The following is a 24,201-nucleotide window of genomic DNA, read 5'->3' on the forward strand; positions in this document are numbered from 1 at the left end:
ATGCTCATCTGGAGAGAGAAAGCAGAGGCAGATTCTTTGGCATTTGATGACATCATGCTCCATTTTTGTGTATTTCCCAGAGGCACTTGTCTATTTCATTTCAAAACTCTCCATCTCCTTTTTATTTTAATTTTCCGTTTCCATCTTCTAGTTTCACCTCTTTTTGTACTACTTCCACTTCTTCTTTGCTCAAATTGCACACCAACATGAAACTCTACCACCCCTAGTGGTCAGAATCGCGCAATGCCTATTTAGCTCCTGTATGGATGTCAAACCACATGACTAGTGTTGACACCTGTCCCGGATTTTCCTGATTGGCCCGGATTTTCATCGTCTCTCCTGGGGAAAAAAAGAATATTTGTCTGGCACTGATATGTCCCGGATTTTTCTACATGTTGTGCAAAATGTGTATTTCAGTTTAATTCACATATGTCAGAGTTACGATCTGGCCCGCGAATTGATTATCTATGGCCCCCTGGATGATATTGAATTACTATTAGAACCGGCCCGTAGGCCACAGCCGACCTGCGTGAAGTTGGCGGGGGGGCCAACTTCACGCAGGTCACAGCCGCCCGCTGGTGTTTTGCACGCACCAACACTACATTTCCCACAATGCAACGGTAGCCCGCGATGTCCCTGCAGCTCGCACAAGCGGCTTCATTATTCATCAGTAGTCAGAGCAGAGTTCAACTTTCTGATACCCCCCTCCTCAAAAATGGCTAAACGTAAGGTGGACGCTAAGAACAGGGGGTTTCAGGCCAGGTGGGAGGCAGAGTACATGTTTACGGAGGTAAGAGGCAAACCTGTGTGTCTTCTGTGTGGAGAAAATGCGGCTGTAATGAAAGAATTAAATTTAAGAAGGCACTATCAAACGTCTAAGAAACACACAGACCAAGACAAGAATATGGAATATGAACAAAAGCTACAGAAGGTGGAAGAATTAAAACGAGGCCTTAAGTCCAGACAGGCTATGTTCACGTATGCTAAATCACAAAGCGAGGCTGCTGCCAAGGCTAGCTTTATTGTGGCAAAAGAGATCGCCAAATCAGCCCGGCCCTTTGCAGAAGGAGAGTTGATCAAAAACGGGTTTTGAGCCTCAGAGCCTAACCCCGAACATTGATGAACTTGTACAAACAATGAGACACCTCTAAGTATCAGGCTCAGCCTCAGACAAGTGAGCATCACAGAACAGTAACGTATTTTCCGTTTTTTAATTCGGTTACATTTTTACATTTGTTTCTACAAGACGGGATTTTTCTTTGAAGAAAGTATTGTTTTGTCTGTGTGCCGTAAATTTTTGAATTTTATTTATTTATATTTATTTTTCAGTTGAATGGACCAAGGGAAAATTGCAGATAAGAGCCATGAGAAAGAATACAACTGATTTGATTATTTTTTTATTTTACGATTTGAAAGCAATGATCGGTAGATCATAGAGCAGCACAATAATACATTTTCAGTTTATAATGCATGCACTTTTACTTATGCATTTATGTTGATATTAAGAAACACATTTTGTTTTTAAAACAATAGAATTTTTTGCTGTTTGGCTGTTGAAAATGTTTTCCCTTGAAGTTACTGACAGAGCCATAACAAAATATTGCCATATTCATTTAATCATTAAATAATGTACACTGTGTTAGGTCTTAGTTCAAAAGGCTATGTGCAATCATTCCGATATATTTTAATAAACATTGAACCAGTCCGGCCCTCGGCTTGTAGCAAATTTGTTTTTTTGGCCCTCGGTGTGTTTGACTTTGACATCCCTGGTTTAATTGTAGCATGCCTACGTCCATAAACTTGTGCACAGCCTTATTGGCTCTAGAAAAATGACATAGCATACTGTTGGATTTTGTCCACAATTTAGGGAGCGCGTTATCTGCGCCTCACGGCAAAAGCCTTTGCCAATCACCTGTTATCCAATTTACTCACTGCGTGCTCGTTTGATTTCTTCAGATTTAGGAAAATGCAAAGACACTGAAGCAGAAATTAGACTTAGACAGATTGGTTGAGTTTTGATTGATTGATTGATTGATTGATTGATTGATTGATTGATTGATTGATTGATTGATTGATTGATTGATATCTTTATTTCGAACATCCAAAACAAAAAAAGAAAAAACAAAACAAATCACACTCTAAAGTGCCACATATAAGTCCATACAACAAACAAACAAAATATAAACCAACAAACAAAAAAACAAAAATACATGAATAAATAATAATAATAATACATAAGTAAATAAATCAATAGAATGCTCGAAAAGGAGTAGGAAGAAGCATAGCTTTTTAGATTCCTACCCCTTTCTCACTTTATCCATTAAACCAATGATTCAACATATATTGTAATTCTACAACAGAACACAAGTAGATACACTTTCACACTTATTTTTCTGTTTCATTTTAACTTGTGTGTAGCCCTTTGGCACTTTTAGCCTTTGTACCCGCTAAACAACATATTTTTGTACATTCTTTTAAACTGGTGGATATTTGGACTTTGCTTGAGTTCCTCACTTAGATTGTTCCATAGTTTGACCCCAGTTATAGTGATGCAGAAACTTTTTAAGGTTGTTCTTATGTTTAAGATTTTGAAGTTGTGATTCCCCCTTAACTTATAACCTCCCTCCCGATTCCTAAATAAGTTTTGGATATTTTCTGGTAGTTGTTTTGCTTTTGCCCTATACATGATGATTGCTGTTTGGTAAGATACTATGTCAGTGAATTTCAATAGTTTGGATTGTATGAAAAGTGGATTTGTGTGTTCCAAGTAGTTGACTTTATGAATAGTCCTTATTGCTCTTTTCTGCAGAATGATAAGTGGCTGTAGTGAAGTTTTATAAGTATTCCCCCAAACCTCAGCACAGTAATGCAAATAGGGCAAGACAAGAGAACAATAAAGTGTACGAAGTGAATGATAATCCAGTAATTATTTTGCTTTGTATATGATTGCCATGCTTCTTGAAATTTTAGACTTTACGTTTTTGATGTGTGGCTTCCAACTCAGCCTGTCATCTATTATAACCCCAAGAAATTAGTTTTCCTGCACTCTTTCAATTTCAGTCCCATCTATTTCTATTCGTATCTTTATGTTCGCTTTGCCAAATACCATAAAATTGGTCTTACTTACATTTAATGATAATTTGTTCCAGTCGAACCACATTTTTATTTTTTTCATTTCCTCATTCAACACTGATTCCACTTGTTGGATGTTATCACCTGAACAAAAGATATTTGTATCATCTGCAAAATTGATGAGTTTTAGTTCTTTAGAGACTTTGCACATGTCATTTATATACAAAATAAATAATTTAGGGCCTAAAACTGACCCTTGTGGAACACCACAAGCTATGTCCAAATATCCAGAGCAGTGATTACCCAACTTTACATACTGTTGCCGTTCTCGCAGATAATCCTTTATCCAGTCTAATACAATTCCCCTTATCCCATATTTTTCTAATTTATTGAATAGTATATTATGATTAATTGTGTCAAAAGCTTTTTTGAGGTCAATGAAAACTCCCACTGCATGTCGTTTGTTATCTATTGCATCTGTGATTTCCTCGATTGATTCCATTAATGCCTGTGCTGTTGATCTGTTTACTTTAAAACCATATTGGTTCTCTGCAAATAATTTATGTTTTTCCAAAAATCCATCCATTCTACTGTTAAAAAGCTTTTCCAATATTTTTGAGAGTTGTGGCAATATTGAGATAGGTCTGTAGTTTGTAAAAATGTGTTTGCTCCCAGTTTTATAAAGAGGAATGACCTTGGCAATTTTCATCTTCTTTGGGAATGTACCAGTTAAAAATGACAAGTTACAGATGTACACAAGTGGCTTTGAAATCCCCTCAATGATTTGTTTAACTAACATCATATCAATCCCATTGCAGTCGGTAGATGTTTTATTTTTGCATTGCTTTACAATGTTAATGATTTCATTTTCATCAACTGCCTTTAAAAACATTGAGTGAGGATTCCTTTCTATTAATTTATCTCTGTTGCCTACATCTGGCGCTGGAATCGGTATGTTTTTTTGCTATTTGAGGCCCAACATTTACAAAGAACTGATTAAAACTGGTTGCTACTTCTTCCATATTATAATTTTCAGTATCATTTATAACAAAATATTTTGGTAATTTGTGTTGTTCGGTACCTTCTCTAATAATGTGGTTTAGGAGAGTCCATATCCCCTTAATATTATTTTTGTTATCCTCTAATTTATGCTTATAATATTCTTTCTTACTTAATCTTATAATATTGGTTAATTTATTCTTATATCTCTTATATTTACCTTCAGCGCCTTCTGTTCTTTGTTTTATGAAATTCCTATAGAGTAAATTTTTCTTTTTACAGGCATTTCTTAAGCCTTTCGTCAACCATGGTCTGTTCTTATATTTAGTTTTTTTATTATATTCCTTGATTGGACAATGCTTATTATATAATGAAGTGAATATAGTCATCAATTTATGGTATGCATTATTTACATCTTTTTCTTTATATATTGCATCCCAGTTCTGTTCCATTAATTCATGTTTTAGAGTAGCAATTGTCTCATCTGTCCTAATTCTACTTTGTTGTTTATACACCCCAATTTCAGATTTGAAGTTATTGTCATATACTGTGAACACTGGAAGGTTGTCAGTAATATCAGTAATTAATAACCCGCTTGTTGTCCTGTTTTCTATTATATTGGTGAATATGTTATCTATCAGAGTAGCACTCTGTGATGTTACTCTCGTGGGTCTAGTGATTGTAGGAAAGAGACTCAGGCTATGCATTAAATTTAAAAAATCATCAATATTTTGTTGCTTATTTGGATTTAATAAATCAATGTTATAATCCCCGCAAATAAAAATATTTTTGTTGCCTTTATGTATAATCACACTTTCTATCCATTCTGTGAATGTCTCAATGCTAGAACCAGGAGCTCTATAGACACAGCTTATAATAATGTATTTTTTTTTTTCAACACAAATCTGTATCGTGAGACATTCAAGAAGATTGTCCACTACCTGTGTCATAGCCTCTACAATCTTAAATTTCATATTCAAATTAACATAGATTGCAACACCACCCCCACCTTTACTCTGTCTGTTATTTTGTATGAATTCATAGCCTTCCATCTCAAAGTGCATTACCTTCTCAGTCGTAATCCAGGTCTCAGAAATAGTTATTATATTAAATGGTTGTTTGAATGTGTTTAAGTAAGCCTGAATGCTACTAAAATTTTTATATAGACTCCGGCTATTGAAATGGATAATAGAGTTCAATCACAATTCTTGTTCAAAAAGCTCTGTTTTCAGGAAAGTACAATACAGCGCTGGGCCCTTCAAGAGCGGAGAGTCTCCATTCAGAAAAGGCAAAGTCCAAGGTTGTTAGATCAGTTTTATATTCAGTAGCACATTGTGGGCCGGGATTGATGGGCGATGAGTCTTCGGGGTGGGGCAAGTTCGAAGGAGAGTCTGCTTCCATGGGAGTGGTGCTGGTTATGGGTGATTCGGTGTGTAGGTGGGGGGCTGTTGGTGTGTGTGTGTGTGGAGGGGGCTGTTGTCTTCCATCCCGTCTCTCGGCCTTGGCGATCATCTTTGGCCGAGTTCTCGGGTGGCTCCTTCTGGCACCTGCTGGTTTTATCTCCACGTGACTTTCCTGTGAACATTCTCCTCCAATCTTGGACATACACTATCGTACCTCATTCTTCCAATTGTGTCATCTTGTGTGAATTTATGTTAGCTTTTGGCTGTGACATCATTAATCTATTGCTCTTACCTGACTATGTAAAGTTTGTGCTTTTGATACTTCATGTCTTTGCTTACGTCATTATATTTTTAGTTTAATCATGTTTCCAACCGTATCTTTTCTTTGTTAGGCCAAAATATTTCCCTCTGTGCAGAACGTTCAGTAGTAATCAAAAACTGGCGTCTAGCATTAGTCAAAACATAAGATACAATCAAGTACTGAACGGTCAAGACGACTCTGGCTGTGTCCATGATTCAGAGAAAAAACATCAGGCATGCATTCCACAGTTCCTTAAGGGTCATTAAGCTATTTAGGCAATATATCAAAAGTCATTTGTTATTTCAAAGTCCTCAGAAATATATCAGATCATAAAGTTATAAAAACCTTTCTCATCACCACTTATCAAAAATGTCTAGTTATGTCTTTATTGATTTGGTGTGTAGGTATAATATATGCTTAAAATGTTTCTTTTATTTATTTATTTAATATGTGAATATACTTGTCTGCTTATGTACTTTATTCAATGAGGTTTGAGCATATCTGTTTTTGTAGCGAGGCAGGACTTTTTGTATTTCGACATCATTCCTTCAATACTCATTTGTGGTGGTGGAATGGCGGGCAGTGGCGGCACATTCAAAATGGTGAGATGGAAACGGAGTGTGTGTAGGATAAGGAGAGAGAGAAAGGAAAGGATCCAGTGACTAAAAATAGTGCAGTTTTATCGTGAAAATGGGTGGAGACACGGATGACGAGGGTGCTACAGGAGGTGATGACAGTAAAGAAAAAAATATAAATGCTGGACATGTTTTAACAATGAAAACAGGAGAAATGCTAAGTTCATGCCCTTGCAATCCATTTTATGCTAGCTGTTCCCTGTGCCCAGCGAAGATTCTCCTCAAATGTTAAGGTAAAACCGCATTAGATGATCGCGCCAAGTCTAAAAAACATCAAAATCGAACCCAGCTAAGAGCAGCAAGCACCAGAAGCACAAGCAAAGCACCCACCACACTCTAAGCAATCAGGTGAGCTGTTTGACATTACACTTTACATTACTACATTTGGTTATTCCTTGCAGACTGTGGAAAAATTACATTACTTGTTTTTATTCCACATAAGCAAACGGAACCTAATTATTTATAACCCCCTTTTCCCCCCAATACTGCCTCCAGGTGTCCACGACAAAAAAACGTTGAAAATAAACCAAAAATAATAAAGCCCTGCTATTAAATTAAGCAATTAATAAAACAAATAACTAACAAGTGTCATTTTTATTAATTAGAGCTATACAATTACAGTGTAGAAGGGTGATTTTTATCTTGGGTTAGATGTGCGAAGCGCGCCATTGCTTACAAATAAAAAGGTCGATTCAATGGTCAGAATTTACAGGATTTTTGTCAGACACAGGTGGCAACCCTACAGATGACATGATTTGATCATGGCGTTGTGCGCAGTGGCACTTCCTCTGCTCCTCGCACATCGCAGTAAATGTTTGTGTGAAAATCACATCCCGGTTATGAAAACGCGTGTGTGATCTTTGCAGATCATTTCTGAGTTGGAGGCCCAGCTGCGGATTTTGCGCGAGGAGCTGCGGGCGACCCGCGGCCAGCACGAGCGCCAGTTAGCCGAGATGGCCGCGCTACGGGAAGAGGAAAAGCAAAAGGCTCACCTGGACAACCAGGCGCTCTTCTCACACACGGAAGGCATCCTTCGCGACCTCAAGCAAAGCTACCAGCAGGAGAAGGAAACGGCCCAGGAGAAGGTATGGAAATAGACTTACGCGACTTTGGAATTTGCATCAGGCACTGAAAAAAAATTTCTGCAAGCTGCCACCGAGGTCACTTTCCGCATGGGTGAACTTGACACGTAGCGTTGCAAGCGAACTACAGGTGGTGTGGATTAAAGGCGCCGTTGTTGTTGATGCGTGCGCCAGATGCGCGGCAGCATCTGCTCCCCGAGTCCAAACCCAACATGGTCTTTTTGGCCTTCATGTGGCTGGCCGGCACACAACCGGGGAGGAAACGGACCAGAGCAGGAGAATGTGCTTATTACAGGCTCAGTCCCATTTGAAAGAGATGAGCTGTACCGGTTCTTTTTTTTTTGTCTGCTTTTGGATCCGTCCAAGCTCTTTATTTTCGCGGTCTCTGCTTCTTCTTGTGAGGATTTCAAATGGGTAAATGTTGAATTTAGGTGGCTGATAACACGATCTGTACATTTAAAAAAAAAAAAAAAAGATGAATGACTTTGCCATTCTCTTTAGTGAGTGAAAAGAAAAAAGAATCATAAAACGCGCGCGTGCGCGCGCACACACACACACACGCACACACACACACACACTTTCTAAGTTTGACTTGGTGGCTGCGAGGGCAAACTTGCGACTTTGTTGCAGCCAGTTTTGGGCTTGAAGTGAGCCAGGCAGGCCTGCCTCAGATGTATATTGACTGCGTGGCCGTGTTTGCTGAGCTTCAAATGTCTACTTCTTTTTGATGCGCACGAAAATGCTGTCCTCTGCAGTTCGCCATGCTCTTGGAAGCACAGCCTGGGCAGGCCGCTTCCTTTTTTTCTTTTTTTTCAAACACATCTCACAGATCCAGGAAAAAAAGGCCAAATAAACCCATTAAATCCATGAATAGATTCTCATCAAAGACATTTAAAAGGGGGGGGGGGCTTTTTTGGGAGTCAAATAATGAGAAACAGAATATCAGAGCAGATAAGAAAAAGCTTGTTTCCCGCTGTTAGTTGAGCAGTCGAAACACGGAGGAAAAGGATGTGGAGGGGAAGGCTTTTTAGGTGTTGCCATTGAACTTTATCTTTGCACGTCTATGTGTGCACGTGCGCGTGTGTGTCCTCCAATCTGGGTGCTCAACTGACAGGCCTGTGAAGCCATCTCGCTGCCTGATAAGGACGCCTCATCTGCTGGATGCAGTCGAGCTCCGGCTCCCCTCTCTCACCTGCACCACCTCCCGATCTAGCTTTTCTTTTCTCCTCCATGCACACCAATCCGTGGCTGTTGCTCCCCTCCCCTCACACGCGCGCACACACACACACACACACACACACACACACACACACACACACACACACACACACACACACACACACACACACACACACAGTCTCCTGTCACAAAGTAGAGTCAAACTTTCTACATAATGAGTCCGTCTGGCGACAGGTCCAATGTGCTGCAAAGTGGGTGAATCTGCTCTTGATTTGGTCTTCTTCCGGGCCGTGTCTTCTTTCTGTAGCTACCTGCGGCGCCTCTCACAAGTATTGACACGTGAGACTGCTCTCATGAGATCAATCCTACATGCATCTTAAAAGAAGAGGTTGAAGTTCTGGTCCATTACAACACAATCATGAGGTCGAGATTAAAGCTCGTGAGCTCAGCGCTCATTGTAAGTGTTAAACGCCGACCGGGCGGGGATCGTTACTGTATAACGGTTATGGGTGTAACAGTTAGCGTCTGATTCTTCTTGTACAATTTGGATGTATACTTGGCGTCAGTGCCATATTTGTGTCGTGTGACGCTGACAGCAAGCAAGTAAGCTTGAAGAGAATGTCTCCTGACAGGCAGCCGTGGCACACTGCGACATGTAAACGAAAGTCTCTTGTCATTATGGCAGCAGCTCCCTCCCTACGAGACGGCAATGATTACAGACAAATGAGCAAATAGCGTCTCCCGTGGCTCTGCCGCCGCCGCCGCCACCGCCGTTTTGAACTCCTCTTACTGAGTCATTTTGAATGCTCACAAACGCTGCTGCGGCTGGAGCTGAGGACCAGAATTCAATTCCTACCTTAGCCCAACAAATCAGCTGCAATAATTTGTTGCCGCCGCTCCCTTTGCCCCTCGCATGCGCGCCCTGGCCTTTTTGTCGGCTGACATTGTCATCTTTTGTATTCCCTGCCAAGTTGGGCTGCAATGCCGAAAAGCACAAGTGCTCCTTGGCGATGCGAGATTATTGGAAACGTGTGGGAGGAGCCAAGGGGGGGATAAAAAATGCCATCTGGATGCAATATCCCGTTAGGGTTACGGACTGCGCTCGACACATTCTGAAAATTCTTTCCCACTGACTTGAAAAGACATGCAGAATTTATTGTTAAGAAGTCTGTGCGAGGTGTTTCCGTTCCGTTCTGCAGTGACTGAGCTCACAGTTTGGCTCCTCCATGAGGTGGCCTTGAAACATCTTTTGACTTTCTTAGCTGCTTCCCGTTGCTGACGGTGAATTCAGTTCTGGTGAGCGACTTTCAGGCTGGCGCTCTTCAAAGGTGGGCGAGGCACTCGAAGAGCTTGACGCAGCCTCAGAGCGCCTTTGGCCCCACGCAAATGCCTTCGGCGAGGCGCAGGCCGTCGCTTTGAACGTGCTCACTCGCACGTACGACACGATCGCACCGACGTGTTCGCACCGACACGTTCGGTACAAATGGTTCGGCTTTCAATTTGCCCCACCCCCCTTTCGACAAGGTTGCACGTCTTTATGGGCTCATGAGCGCCTTCAACTGTATAATGCATGATGTTGTATAATTCTGCCTGCGATATTCCCTCGAGTGGCCGTCAGTAAAGGGAATTTCTGAGTAGTGAGCACTGTGTGTTTTTTTTTTTAACCAACTTCTGAGCGTGCCTCCCAGTCTTGAGCAAGGCACTTCCAAGCTGCACCGCATCCTGCCACTCGAACATTCTGACGTCTGACATGCAGCTGGCTCATGTGTGGGATAACCGGCTTTAAAAAGAATGAAAAACTACAGCGCATGTCTAAAAACAGCAAAAAACGTGTCGACGGCAAAGACACTTTCAAGGACCCCCCTCCCCGCCCCGCTCCGTTTTCTTCTTCTCTGGCCGACGTCTTTGTTTGTCCCCTGTAGCTAATTGGCAGCTCGGTTTTATTTTCCCCAAGCCCCCAACCTTGTTTTTAAGCGACGCATTGTTGGCGTGAGATCAAATAGAAATGGCGTCCTACACGCAACGTGTGCAGTCACTACCGAGTGGCCTCGTGCCAACAGGGAGGGGGGCGGCACACAAGGTCACAGCCAGACTTTGTCTGATGGGTGGCCTGGTTGCTTTGTGTGATTGTTTGTTTGTTTGTTTGTTTGTTTGTTTGTTTGTTTGTTTGTTTGTTTGTTTGTTTGTTTGTTTTGTACATCGATTCGGGTAGGTTGTATTGGTTGTATTTTTTAATTCAACAAATCAGGCTGTGTGTGGCCAGTGAAATTGAAGTCACCTTTCACCGTTAACTTGTAATTAAACAAGCAATTACTTTTTTTTTATCTTGGCCCAAAAGCGTTGCATTATATTTTTCTTCATCAATAAAATCATTTAGAAGTAATTTTTTGTGTTTGACTCGAAAGATAAAAAGCATCTCTGTGATGGAAAACATGTGAGGAAGGCATAAAACAATTTCATGGCACTGTCACTTGATTCTAATGGTCATGCTTGACTCCCTGTCTGTGTCTTTTCAGGCCAACAGCAGCTTGAAGCACATTGAGAAGGAGTACAGTCAGACACTCGCCAGGTCCGCAAAGGTAACCGCTTCACGCAAAACTGAATTCAGGTAGCCCAGTCCAAGGTAAACAAGAGGCCTGTGAACCACAAAGGTTAGGAAGCCCTTCTTGTCTGACAGGGGGCACAGCTCCTAATAGCCCAATTAAAAAGGTAGCATTATCCGGAGGGAGCTCCGCATTTACGCTAGCATCGCGCCCACATAGGTAGGGCACAGTCCGACTCGCGTACGCAAACGGGCCCTAATTAGCGCCTCTGCGAGCAGGTGACCTGTGAACCGCTCCTCACTCTTCTTCTCCGCTCGCTTCACGAGCGGGCCCGCAGTGGGTGGAGCTGCCGTACTGGCGGGAGATGGCTCCTTTTATCCTCAGCTGGTCAGCAAGGAAGAAAGGAGGAGGAAATCGCCGCATGAGTGTTTGTATGACGCTCTCGTAGGAGGGCATCTCGATTCTTGGGCAGCCGTTGACGAGCTACGCCAATTTGCTTGCAACGTGATTCGCAGGCACGAATCAACAAAATGGGCCATGTTAGTCCACTTGTTGCCACTTTAATAGGAACGCATTGGATGGACAGTTGCATTTTGTGTTTTTTGCTTCTTTTACTGCTGTAGCCTCTCTGACCTTTAGCTGAATCGCTGCCCCAGTGCTGAACGCATTTTGCATTCTAACTTGTCCAAGTGACATATTAGCATCAAAATGTGCTGTTTGTTGGCGATCCTGATGACAAAAAAATGGAAGCTAATCTTCCTCCCTTTTCTGTCGTCCTCCCACACGCTGCGCAAATTCCAGCCAGGCTGCTCCTCCAGCCCCCCCCTCCCCCCTTGGCTTTGCTCTGTCATCTTGCCTTGCTTTCCTGACGCTGGCTTAAATAGAATGGTAATTTTGGAATGCCAAGGCAAGGCAGTCCCTTTTTGCACCGCAAGTTGGCCAACACAAAGTGGCTCAGTGCTTCAAAGAGGAACTTGTGTTTTTGCCCTTTCTCATCCATTTTGTCGTTTGCTTTTTTTCCCCTTTTCTTCCACCGCGGGCAAGTCATGATTGTAGGTGAGCGTTCGTTAAAATCCACTGCACATGTGGAATGTGTTTTCATTACGACTTAGATGAAGAAGCCCGAGAACGTTTGCCCCTTGACGACATGTTCCTCAAAAATTGGGACGGCGACTAAAGTTTATTTACTGACTGACCGAGCGACCGACTCACTCACTCACTCACTCACTCACTCACTCACTCACTCACTCACTCACTCACTCACTCACTCACTCACTCACTCACTCACTCACTCACTCACTCACTCACTCACTCACTCACTCACTCACTCACTCACTCACTCACTCACTCACTCACTCACTCACTCACTCACTCACGGGGGCTTTCGGTCTTGGGCTCAAAAGCATTCCCAGTGCACATTTGCTCATTCTGTGTCCTTCAGATAATTGCTGAGCTGCAGCAGTCCGTGTGCAACGCCAAAGAGGAAGCCGTTGCTCTGCGGCGGGCGATGGAGATGCAGCGCAACGAGGCCGACCATCAACGGGAGCAAGACAGGCGAGATCTGAGCCAGCAGGCCGAGCAGGCCAACCAGGTCAACCAGGTCAGTGCGACTGCGGCTTTATGCTAGTCACAAGGCGAGCACATGAAAATGGAAGTAAAGCATCGGATGCGGCGGCAGTTGAGCGGGCGCCCGCGAGAGGCCAAATCAAGACCGCCTGTAGTGTCTGGGCCAAGGGATGTGTTCCTAAACGTAGGCCACCAGTTGAAGACGACTTTACGGGTCAAGCGGATGACGAGGCTCACTTAAATGAGTGGAATGGCTATTGTTCTGTGACCGCGTTGGCGTCAGTGGTGGAGGCCTTTTTGGATGCTCATTGTAAGGCTTGTGCTTGGAGGCGGGCAGGCGACGTGTGGCCGGAGGGCTTTGTGTCTGTATGAGCAAAAATTAGCAGCTTGAAGTCATGAGTGCGATTATGTCTGTAAAGTCATCAATGGTAATGCGACTCACAAGCTTGCTCGGCAGCGCCTCCGGTCACAAACACTTGCTGTGCTGCGCATCTGCCAAATGTGTCACGAATGCAAGCCGCGTTCCACTTGCCAAGTGGAAGGTGAGTGCACCCACGCACGCACGCACGCACGCACGCACGCACGCACGCACGCACGCACGCACGCACGCACGCACACACACACACACACACACACACGCACACACTCACACACACGCACACACTCTTTTCCAAGACTGCCTTTTCCAACTCTTCAAACTGTTTCGGAGGTGCACATGCTCCTCTCGCCTTGCCAAAAGGTGGCTGGTGAATAAACAATGGCACTCCGCCCACAGTGTCACCCGCTTGGGCTTTGATCAGCGCTGCTGTTCTCGCTCCCCGCGGCAGCACTTCTCTATAGCCTACCCGCCCGAGCACACAAACTGAAATCTTCTTTTCTGACGTTGGCCTTCTCTATCCACACACTTTTTATGTCCCTCAAGCTTGTGGAGCAAACCTAGCTTTGAGTTAGTACCCTTGTCTGTGGCGCAGCGCATGTCGGCTATATTGTGTTGGGGCGCACCTTTCTGATTCCTGGCATGCTTGTCAAAGGCAGGCAAGGTCTTCCTTTGGACATCCTCCGGGTGAAGTGACAGCTTACATAATGCGTGCTCCCGTCGTTTTTAGCCGGCAGCGTTAATGAAGGCTTCCCGGGCGCTGAGGCAACAAACAATGCGAGTTGGCTCCTTGTGGCAGCTCGTGCCGACTTGCGCCGGTCTGATGTATGTCTTCGTTTCTGAGCGACTTGAAAGGATGGATGACTTTGCCTATGGGAAGAAATGGCAGCAGTGGATCAAGAACAGGTGCTGTGGATACCTGCAGAAGCTGAGTGTGTGTGTGTGTGCGCGCATGTGTGTCCGTGCGCGCGCTCGTGCGTGCTCGAGCGCGCCTGCTCGTGCGCGCGTGCAGACACGTCAAGTAAATGTAGTCCTCTTTTGTGAAAAAGTTGCTGACAGATACAAATAATATACACTGTCATTATCATGTAAAGAAAAGGTATATTAACAATATGGCAAGTACAAGTCAATATTTCTGTTTTCATTTTTCAAACCAAATAATAATCAAATCAAATAATACTGTAGACAGGTAATAAAGACAGTGTCTTTATTTCTTTTTTAGACTAAAACAATAACTTCAACTTCTTTACACATTACCAAAATAAAGTGCTGGAAAAATAGGACCTAGCCCCCACTAACCCACTTGTAATTAAGTCTAGAACCCATAGTTTGTAAATGCTGCCTTAGAAGGTCAGGATGCGATGCATCAAAGCACTGGATTCTGCCACCTTATCAATGATACCATCGCTGTCAAGTTCTAGTAATATTTCCTTCTCTGTTGGCATCAACAGAAAAGCCTCTAGGCCAGGGGTGGGCAAACTTTTTGACTTGCGGGCCGAATTAGGTTCTAAATTTTGACCGGGGGGCCAAACCAGGAGCAGATGGATGTAGTGTTTGTGTGAAGTAATATAAGTTCAAGTTCAAGTTTACTTTATTGTCAAAAATCCTATGTAACAGGGTTAGCACAGAAGTTTGAAATTGCGTTTGACCAGTCTCCAATGTGCAGTTTAACTAAAAACATTTAAAGAAGACATTGACATAAATGTCTTTCTTTCTCACACACACATACACACAACACACACAACACACACGCACACACAGCTAACTTACTCATACTGAATTTACAATTCTTTCTCTGACATATTCATTCACAACATAAACACAGACAATGCACACTTACACATTGCAGTCATTCAAACACTAACATGCTGATAAAACATGTGCAATACTATACAATAAAATACTCTCTCTCACATTCACACACACGCACACACACACACACGTAAAGGTCATTGCATAAAAGATTTTGGCCTTTAGTGGGTAGTAAAGCATGGATATTCAAAAAAGGTTTTTTGAAAACAAATGCATTTATTAACAGCATTAAAAAAAAAAAACATCCCTAAAAAACTGCTATCAGTGATTCTCAGAAAATACGACACTGTTATTATGAATAACAGTCTCCATCACTTCAGTGCCTGCAGGTCAGATTAATGAAAGATGTTTATCTTATGAGATGGCGGCGCGTACACACGCAGCGGCCACTCTCTGTCCCGTTCGGTGTTTTGTGACTGAGTGTTTGTCCGGCAGTTTTGTGTATGTTCGTCCCGTGTGATACGTCGTGCTACTAGTGCGGCGGGCATGTTCTGCTCAACATCGGCGGAAGTGGGTTTTATGGCGTTCTGGACTTTGGTGCGGAGAGATTAAGGGCGCTCGGACTGCTTCGTCATGGAGCGACGCCGGACTGGCCTGCTCTTCCTCCCCCGGTTGGACTGCGTCGTGAGCTCGGACTGGTCCGTCCTAGAGCATTGTTGGGATGCGTCGGCAGCGGGTCTGCGAGGCAGCGGAAGAGGGGCCAGCGCGGAGACGTCGGGCCAGGCTTGCGGCCAACCCACCTCGCCCAGCCGTGCCTTCCATTCTCCTGGCGTACGTTCGTTCGCGGGACGACAAGATGGGTTGCGTTCGCCTGATAGGATCCACGAACCGGACAGTGCGTGCCTGCTGTGTGCTCGTGTTCACAGTGGCCTGGTTGACTGTCATCTTTCCGGACTCTGCTGTGCATCGGGAGCGGCTAGCGTGCTATCAATCTTATTGTTCATCTTCTTGTTTTATTTTTCCTGTGTTGTTTACTTGTATGTGTGTTGTGAACTCTGTCTTGTCACCCTGGGATAGTGAGAAACTTAATTTCGATCTCTTTGTGTGTCTTGACATGCGGAGGAATTGACAATAAAGGAGACTTTGACTTTGACTTTGACAGATCAAACGGCAAACATTCTGACCAAATATATCATCTTGAAGAATCGGTGAAAGCATACATCCAAATAAAGTAATCAAAACAGCAACACGGTGAGGGGTATCTGAAAATCAGAGCAGAGTTTTAACTCACAAACACCTGGTAACAGAGGTGAGGAAACGGGAAACACTTCCTTAAAGTAAGCCTTAAGAACTTTACAGGTTAAGATTAGTCACAAACAGGTGGTGCATCAATGTCCTTGAGCATCCTGCATTGTTTGAAAATGAGAATGGTCGCTAGTTTCAATCCCTGCTATTTGTACAGATCATATTCAAAATGCATTTTTTTACAACAAACTTGAAAGCCTCCCCTTCATTTTCAATGGGAACAGTGTTGTTGGTCTCCCTTTTTTTGCTAGTGTGTCATAGTCTGGAGTAAAATTTGTTGTGGCAATTCTTAGGAGAGATCCGAGGTGTTGGTCCGTTTACCTAGATCTGTGACGGGTTGATGTTGATGTTCATGTGGCTGAACGTCACGTCGCGTACATCGAGCCAAATTGGCTACTCTTTTTAAACACTCGGCACTCAGTGTCCACCTTGCTTTTCCTTGGGCGACTCATTTTAATGGAAGGATTCTAGGGGAAGGTTTGTGGGTGGCTTTAGCGTAAAACTGTATCTGAAAGCTCGGCGCGCAAATTACAAGAATGCTGTCGTCACAGCCCACGCTCTAAATGATACAAATAGAGCGCGAGTGCGCCATTTCCGTACTACTGAGTACGTACACGCACTTGTGAGTGTGCACCGAGCTTTCTGACACGGCTTCCGGTAGTAAATGCGCAGGCGAGTGGTTCCCCATCTACTGGGGAAACGCACTCATTGCAGGCAAAATGACCCAAAAAAAATGTTTAATAATACAATTTATTTAGGGTTGGCGGGCCGGATTAAACGGTCCCGTGGGCCGGATGTGGCCCGCGGGCCGTAGTTTGTCCATCCCTGCTCTAGGCGGTCCTGGCTCTTAGAAGTTCGAAGTCTGTTCTTCACAAATTTCAGTGTCGAGAAGGTCCTTTCACAGGCCACTTGTGTTACAGGCAACGTCAGCAAGAACTTGTATGCTAGACCAATGACATGGTGGGCATCTGTGAGCAAGTTGAAATGAGACAGGATGTGATAGCAGCATATGTGACAGTCATTACAAGAGGAGTAGTGAGTGTTCTTTAACTCCAGGCCCTTCTCAGGATCCTCAGTGTGCACATCCTCTTCTGAAAGTTCAATGTCTGTCCTAACTTTACAACCAGGTGAAGGTGTCATCTTCAGTGTCTCCCACATTGGAATTGTGGCACGGTCATCAAATATGGCCAGGCATTTGCTAAGCTCTCCCAGAGCTGTTTTTGGAAGCCCTTTATCCCTGATGTGAGGAAAGTTTCTTGGGTCCATGCAGGCAAAGTCTGAGCCAGAGCACTGCAGAAGCTGCATAACGACAGTGGATGCTCTCTGTGATGGTGTTGAGGATTACATTACTAAAAAATTTAGCCAGGGGCAGTTACAAAGTTTAGAGGAATGTGCATGTAAGAAAGAATAACAAATGACTCTTCAACTTACAAAATCAACTAGAACTAGTAAATCTAACAATAAATCAACAGAGGGACAGCCTTATTACATGGCAGCGGCACATATGCACACAACACATGCAAACTGGCATGCATACACGAGCGGGCACACAGAGTTTTTAATGGCACCGTGTGCAGGGCTGAATAAATCCGTAACTTTTCTGCATTTGGCCGCGTCGTCCTCCAGTGCCTTTCTTTTTTGTCCCTCTCTGCACCGCCTTTCTTCTTCTTTTTACCACGTTCGAAGTCCATTATCCTCACTTGCACCGCTCGCTAGCTACACACACCACAGCAACCGGCACCTGAGGTACGTAACACACCCCTTCCTCCACACGCGCTCTGTGTGGTTGATACGGACTGTGGGGGCAGGTGTTAATTGATATAAACCAATCGTCTTTCCCTCCTCACATGCTCCTGGTCTAAATGGCCTGGCCTGTCTCTCTGATGGGCGCGCCGCCGCACCGGCAGACTTAAAAAACAAAACAAACACAAAAAAACAAAGAGACGCAGGCCAGCAGGCCAATCCTAGGCCGGCGCTTCGAGAATACTCCCGGTTCTCCCTATGGTCAGTCCAGGCGTGGACCAAATATGGACTTTTTTATAGTTGAAAATGGCTAAATGAGTGCACTGTGCTTCCATCACCAAACAATCCACTGCATAGGGCGCACTCCAATCATAGGACAGGGCTCCATTTCGAAATGGAGCAATTTATTCTCTAAAATGCTGTGGCAGATAACGTGACCGGAGGCGGCCATCTTGAAATGGTGCAGAGGAGATGGATGTTTTGTTTGGCCACCTGTCTTTCTGCCCTCACTACATGTTTTTCCACTTGCACAGCGGGAAAAAGACTCTGAAACGGCAATATCGCGTAACTTTAGCTTTTGAACAAAAACCTTCAACATTCCATTGTGATTTTATTCTTTGATTTTATTCGTTGTTGCCCGCAGTGCTTTGGCTAAACCAGTGCTTCTCAATTATTTTCTGTGAGCCCGCCCCCCCCCAGGGAAAAGAACATTTTGCGCCACCCATGCTTGTACCCTTATTAACATTAAAGAAAACGCAAAATAAATAAAAAAGAAAGATCAATTTACAACAAAGAATAACCTTATTAATAACATTGTTTTTTTAGTCTGTAACAGATCAGATTCCAAGTGCATCACTTTGCCTGAAATTAAAAAATAAATTATAATTACTTGACCAACTGCCATTTTATGCTGAAAAAATACAATAAAATAATAATGAACATAAATCATATTAAATAACAGCAATAAATAATATTCAATTCAAAGTAATCAACAACATTAACTCAGGAGCACAATATATAAAATATTTTAACAAAACAAAAATGAAGAAAACAATTTGTGCTGTTTTTTAATCAAAATGAGGCAGCATTCCACAGCTGCAGGTAGTATCAGCTCTTCTGCAATGGTGCGTTTTTTTTTTTGCACTGAGCAATATGGTACGCTGCTTTATATGATGCTTACAGTGCTTGCTGATTGACTGGAATAGGGTTCACAAAGCAGGATGGTTGTTAGCAATATTCAGCCCGTTTTCGCTGAAAAAAAAAACAACTCAATCAGCGTGGTTGGGGTGCAATGTCTTTAAGTGCCGCCTTAATATTTTTGGCTTCATACTATCCGCTGCCAACATTTTAAGGCAGAGTAAACACACGAGTCTTTCCTCGTCTCCCACCGTAGCCACACTGAAGTACACTACATACGCTTCGTCATATTTCCTTGTCTTAGCTTTCGGGTGACTCTCATTTCTCTCATCTCCGTCTCTCTCCGCCGTTCTTTTCAACCCTGTTAAATATTTTTCCATGGTGTCCCACTGCACTTTTTATTGCCTGCTCTGTACTGTGTGTGCGTATGTTCCGTGCGCTCAACACTATAGAGCCAATACTCCCTCCGCACACTCTTACAATGATACCCTCACTCCTACCTACTACCGTGGATGTGTAAATACCCTTTAGTCTAGTACAGCCAACAAAATGCATGTTCCCCGGGGTCACCAAATTGCATCGGGGGCGCGCCCCACTATTTGAGAAGGACTGGGCTAAATGTACTTGGCATCCCCAGAGCTACGGAACTTGATTAACCTGAGACACAAAGCTCGCAGAGTGCACGGGTGGACGTACAGTGCATTTAGCTTGGTTTTCAATTCTCTTTCTACTGATGCTCGCAGCGGCTCAGCTGAGAGAGCGAGAACAGTTCAGTGCGTCCCCCTTACGGCCTTTGTGATGTGTCTTTATGACTGGACATCAGTGGCGTCACAATGGACAGCAGCAGAGTGGGAGAGGTGGGGAGAAGTTTCTCCCCTCTGACACCTTAGGAGGGAGACCGCTCCTCCTCCTCCTCCTCCTCCTCACTTCTTTACTTTTCCCTACATCCTTTTCACTCAAGTGTAGTTCAAAGAAAATCTGTACTCATGTCTAGCAGTCCGTCTCTCCTCTATTATTTACAAGCAGTTCAGTAGACCCTCCTGCACACTTCAACTACTGCTGCTTGCATGCGTGTGTGTGTGCGTGCGCGCGTGCTGGCTGCAGCTTGAGTGTCATCTCTTTAATCTCGATTTTGGGAGAAACTTCTGACAGGTCTCTGCAACTAGAAGGCCCCTGCCCGCCGCACTTCAAGCGGCTCCGAACAAAAAAGTCACGTTTAAAGAGGCCCCTGGCATTTTTCTTTCCCCTCCCCCTTCTCCCACTGGGAGACGCACCACGCTGGCCTGGCCTCGCTTATCTGCGCCAGGAGAAGACCACCCAGGAAAGGCGTCACAGAAGGGCAAGATCATACCGGCGCTCACTTGATGCTTTAGTGCGCACATCTCGGTGAAGTTTGTCTGTGTGTGTCAGTTGCTGCACAAGCGGCAGCAACAGGCTTGTTTCAGTCGAGTAGCAGTTGTTTCAAGGCGAACAAGTGGATTTGCTTCTCACCTTTCGGATGGTCTGCAACCTTTCTTCTTCACCTTTTCTCCTTTTCTCCTTTTTTCTTTCCTGCGTTCACTTTCTCTCTCTTCCTCTCTCTGTCTCACTCTCTCTCTCTCTCTCTCTCTCTCTCTCACTCTCACTCTCACTCTCACTCTCTCACTCTCTCACTCTCTCACTCTCTCACTCTCTCTTTCTCTCTCGCCAGTTTTCTCTGAGCAAATGAGATCCTCCCACTTTTTGCTGGTCTGTTTTGCAAAGATGCATGGCAGATAAAGGCCACATCACTCTCAGCATCTGGACGCAGTTAACCACAATCCTCCACAGACACAACCGCACACACATGAACACTCTGGACTTTCTTGCAAGTGTAAAAAATGAGCGAAACATTTGTTTGTTTGTTTGTTTGTTTGTTTGTTTGTTTGTGTGCGTGTTTGTTTGTTTGTTTGTTTGTTTGTTTGTTCCAGCACATACGTACGAGCCTGCATTTCAATAAGCGCTCTTTCGTAGAGAAGTGTGTTTTGAAAACGGTTTCCTCTGACAATCGGAACACCAACAAAAACGAAACCGGCATTCGTTTTTCTGAGCGGTTGCTATGGAGACAGACGCAACATATTGAGTAATAGCTATCGTGTTTTCTTCAGATCTTTGGATGTGACATTTATTGGACTAAATATGATATGTGGGTGTTTTTGCCGTGTACATCGTCACTATCTCTTCTGTCTGCCCGCTTTAGCAGCGAAACATTTCCACCGTCTTTGTATGATTCATCAGGGGAACGATTTGGACTCTCGATTAGTCCCTATTATTGTAATGACTTCAACCCTCAGAGATGTTTTTGAAGCGCATAAATACAGAAGCCACATGAAAGAGACAAAACATGACACCAGCAAGGCCCACAAGAAAGTCTCGCTTCCCAGAAGACCTGCAAAATTGCTGTGTCACACTTGCGGGAATCACAAGTGGTTTTATTGCAAAGATGCGGCTGGGGGGCAGGGGAGGGGTTGTTGTTGGCTCGTCACGCTTGCTCGTCCTCTTCCGGGACAGCGGGGATCCATGTTGAGTTTACGCTCCCACTGGATACTCTGCGTGCTTTCCAAGTTGATTTATACGTAGTATGTCTGGCATCTACTCATGAAACAGCCGCATGCAGTTGAAAAGGGCCCCATGTACTGAGCAGGGTTGGCAGGGCAGCCGTTGGTCAATCAACGTCCCTCATCTTACAAGAAACTTGCTGACTTCAGTCATGTTCAAATTTGGAGGCCGCATCCTCCGTGGGGCGAATTTGGAACTTCCCGGGCGGCAGCCTCGAAAGGACTGTTTCGGAGTTTGCAGCCTGCCATTTCAGACTAAAAATTTCAGACTAAACCAGTCAGGGCGGCTTCTTCAGGCAACTATGCTCAAATGTCTACATGTTTTTTTTTTTTTTTTTTTTTAATTCTGTTTGCCTTAGTGGTCATGAACATACCTCATTGGCCATCATTTTTTTGTTGTTTTAGGGTATGGCTTAAAAGGTAGGCCAATCAGATAGATCATGAGCGCCAAGAGTCATCAGTCCCGTCTGATTCTGGTTTAAAACAAAAAACACAATGCTTCTTTGGCGGCGTGCAGCCTGATCTCTTTGTGCGCCACGATTGTTTACAAGCTGTTAAGTCACCTTGTCACGTTTTGGGGGATGGAAAAACCACACCTGAGAGCCACCACCTTTTTTTTTTCAGTTTGAAGGTTTGCATAACAAGGCAACTTTAGGTTTTCAAAAGAATGCCGCCCATGCTGAGACTCATTGGGTAGTACGAGTTGGTCAAAGTTGGAGCTCTGGAATTCATCCGAAATGGCTGCTTCCAAACTTTATTTAACACAGCATCCACGCTAAAAATGTTCTTGGGTGTTGGCAATGTTTGCAAGATGTCAGTCACATTTCCCTTGACGTGACATGAAAAATGACGCCCTAAAGCCGCCACTGCCATTTGTTTGTTTGATGTTAAGTTGAAAAGGCTTTGCGTAATAACTGCGCTGCAGTGGTTGAACTGGCAAAACGGGGACTTTTGCACCGCTGCACCTTGTTAACTTTTTGATATGGCATGCGATGCGGTTTGTGACGTTGATCACATGACACATTTTCCCAAAGCAAACAATAGTCATGATAGCAATCAATTATGAAGCGTGAGCACATTGTTTCAGGGAACATTTGAACAGTCTCAACTGCAATCCAGGTAAAGAAATGGAGTGGGTTGAAGTCCCCCGAGATCGTCGTTTGAGTTGAGGTGTGAGCAATCGATTGGAATATGCCAGTTTCAGAGACAAGTTTAGCTTTCCCTCACATAACAAGCGTGTCGATCCATCGGCTTGCACTCTCTCTTGTTGTTTTGCAGCCTTTGGTTGACAATAAACAAAATGGAATGACGAAATCGCCGGCAACGCTTGTAGCCATGTGGGCAGCCAATCGGGACGTCTGCAAAGTAGCATCGGGACGACCAACGAACGCTCTGTCGATCTGAAAATGAATGGCACCAAATGCTCCATAGAAATCGCCTGCCGAGCTCCATGTCAGCATGGAAAATGCTGTTGAAATGAGCTCAGGTTGGAAGTCAAGCCTCGACGCTTCGGAGATTTGAAGAGCGTTCCGTCTCGTGCCCCCCGGAGCCCGAAACACACGCCAACGTGGGATTTTTGGCGTCTGGTGGTCATGCCTCTCACCTGGCCCCTGAGCACACCAGAAAAGGACTCACACCTGGCCCGCTCACTCGACTCCCGCAAGGGGAGACGTGCCCCCCCCCACACACACTTGTTGCTGTGTGTGTGCCGCACATGTGCACCTTTCACTCTCTGCCTTTCATGCCCAATAATCAAAGACGAAGTGTCCACATGTGCGCTCCAAACATCTGCTTCTGTGTTTCATGCGCGCCATTCTTTCGATACACACGCATGCACGCACGCACGCACACACACACACACACACACACAATGCATTCATGACTTTCTTCTCTCATTGCTTATATTCCCTTCTTGCTTCTCTTGTCAGAATGTTGAAGAGGCAAAGTGATTGAAGCTGCCGCCCTTTTTGGTCAATGTCATCAAGTGAGCCCTTGGAACGAATGCGAGACGCTTCCCCGCTTTTATTGCCTCGCAAATATAAATATAAGCGTTGCATTAATGATGGGCTTGGCCGCGCCTCGAAAATTTGGCTAATCCCCAGTGTGAGAAAGTCTCTACCCTGCTCTTTAAAAGGAGCTAAATGAGGTCATCTTCGCCGTAATTACTCTCATGAGATAATAATTACCCGTCAAGACACAGGGAGCAATTGGCTTTGATCACTTTTTTTGTTGGGGCGTTTCTTTGCCAATCATTATCTTATGAAGCAAATGGAGGACGGTCGCAACCTTGCTGTGCGGAAGCTCATCGAGCCGCAGTGGAGACGCAGACTCTTTCCCATTCCTCCTTCCGTCTTAATACTTTTGCCAATGGGAACTCACTCAAGTGAAGACAAATCCAATTCATGAAAATGCAACATCAAGTGGATGCACTATTATTTGCTTCAGTGAGCCACAGAAAAATGAACGGTGGGCTCGAGTTTGAGACCTTGCGTTTGAGAGCTGTCTTCTTGCTTGAATCTGAATTGTGTTTCG

At 44.2% G+C, this 24,201-nt stretch overlaps 1 protein-coding gene and 1 long non-coding RNA gene across 10 annotated transcripts in view; one reads left to right on the top strand and one right to left on the bottom strand.

Annotated features, from left to right (window-relative positions):
* cep112 (centrosomal protein 112) overlaps positions 1-24,201 on the top strand; it is a 44,770-nt gene that overhangs the window by 17,185 nt on the left and 3,384 nt on the right. For 7 of the 9 annotated variants that reach the window (XM_049744211.2, XM_049744214.2, XM_049744213.2 and 4 more), the window contains 3 exons: positions 7,277-7,495; positions 11,188-11,250; positions 12,656-12,814. In XM_049744211.2, the coding sequence (XP_049600168.1) occupies positions 7,277-7,495; positions 11,188-11,250; positions 12,656-12,814 (441 nt within the window). Of the gene's footprint in view, positions 1-5,303; positions 5,372-7,276; positions 7,496-11,187; positions 11,251-12,655; positions 24,136-24,201 lie in introns of those variants that run through there. The other 2 variants (XR_011088294.1, XM_049744220.1) reach the window with 2 other exon arrangements.
* LOC137841010 (uncharacterized) lies at positions 1,003-20,730 on the bottom strand. The gene is made up of 2 exons (XR_011088297.1): positions 20,585-20,730; positions 1,003-14,026 (listed from the first exon to the last, which is right to left on the bottom strand). It is a non-coding gene; the product is annotated as an uncharacterized lncRNA (long non-coding RNA).

Source organism: Syngnathus scovelli, chromosome 16 (genome assembly GCF_024217435.2).
Source record: "Syngnathus scovelli strain Florida chromosome 16, RoL_Ssco_1.2, whole genome shotgun sequence".
Lineage (NCBI taxonomy): Eukaryota > Metazoa > Chordata > Actinopteri > Syngnathiformes > Syngnathidae > Syngnathus > Syngnathus scovelli.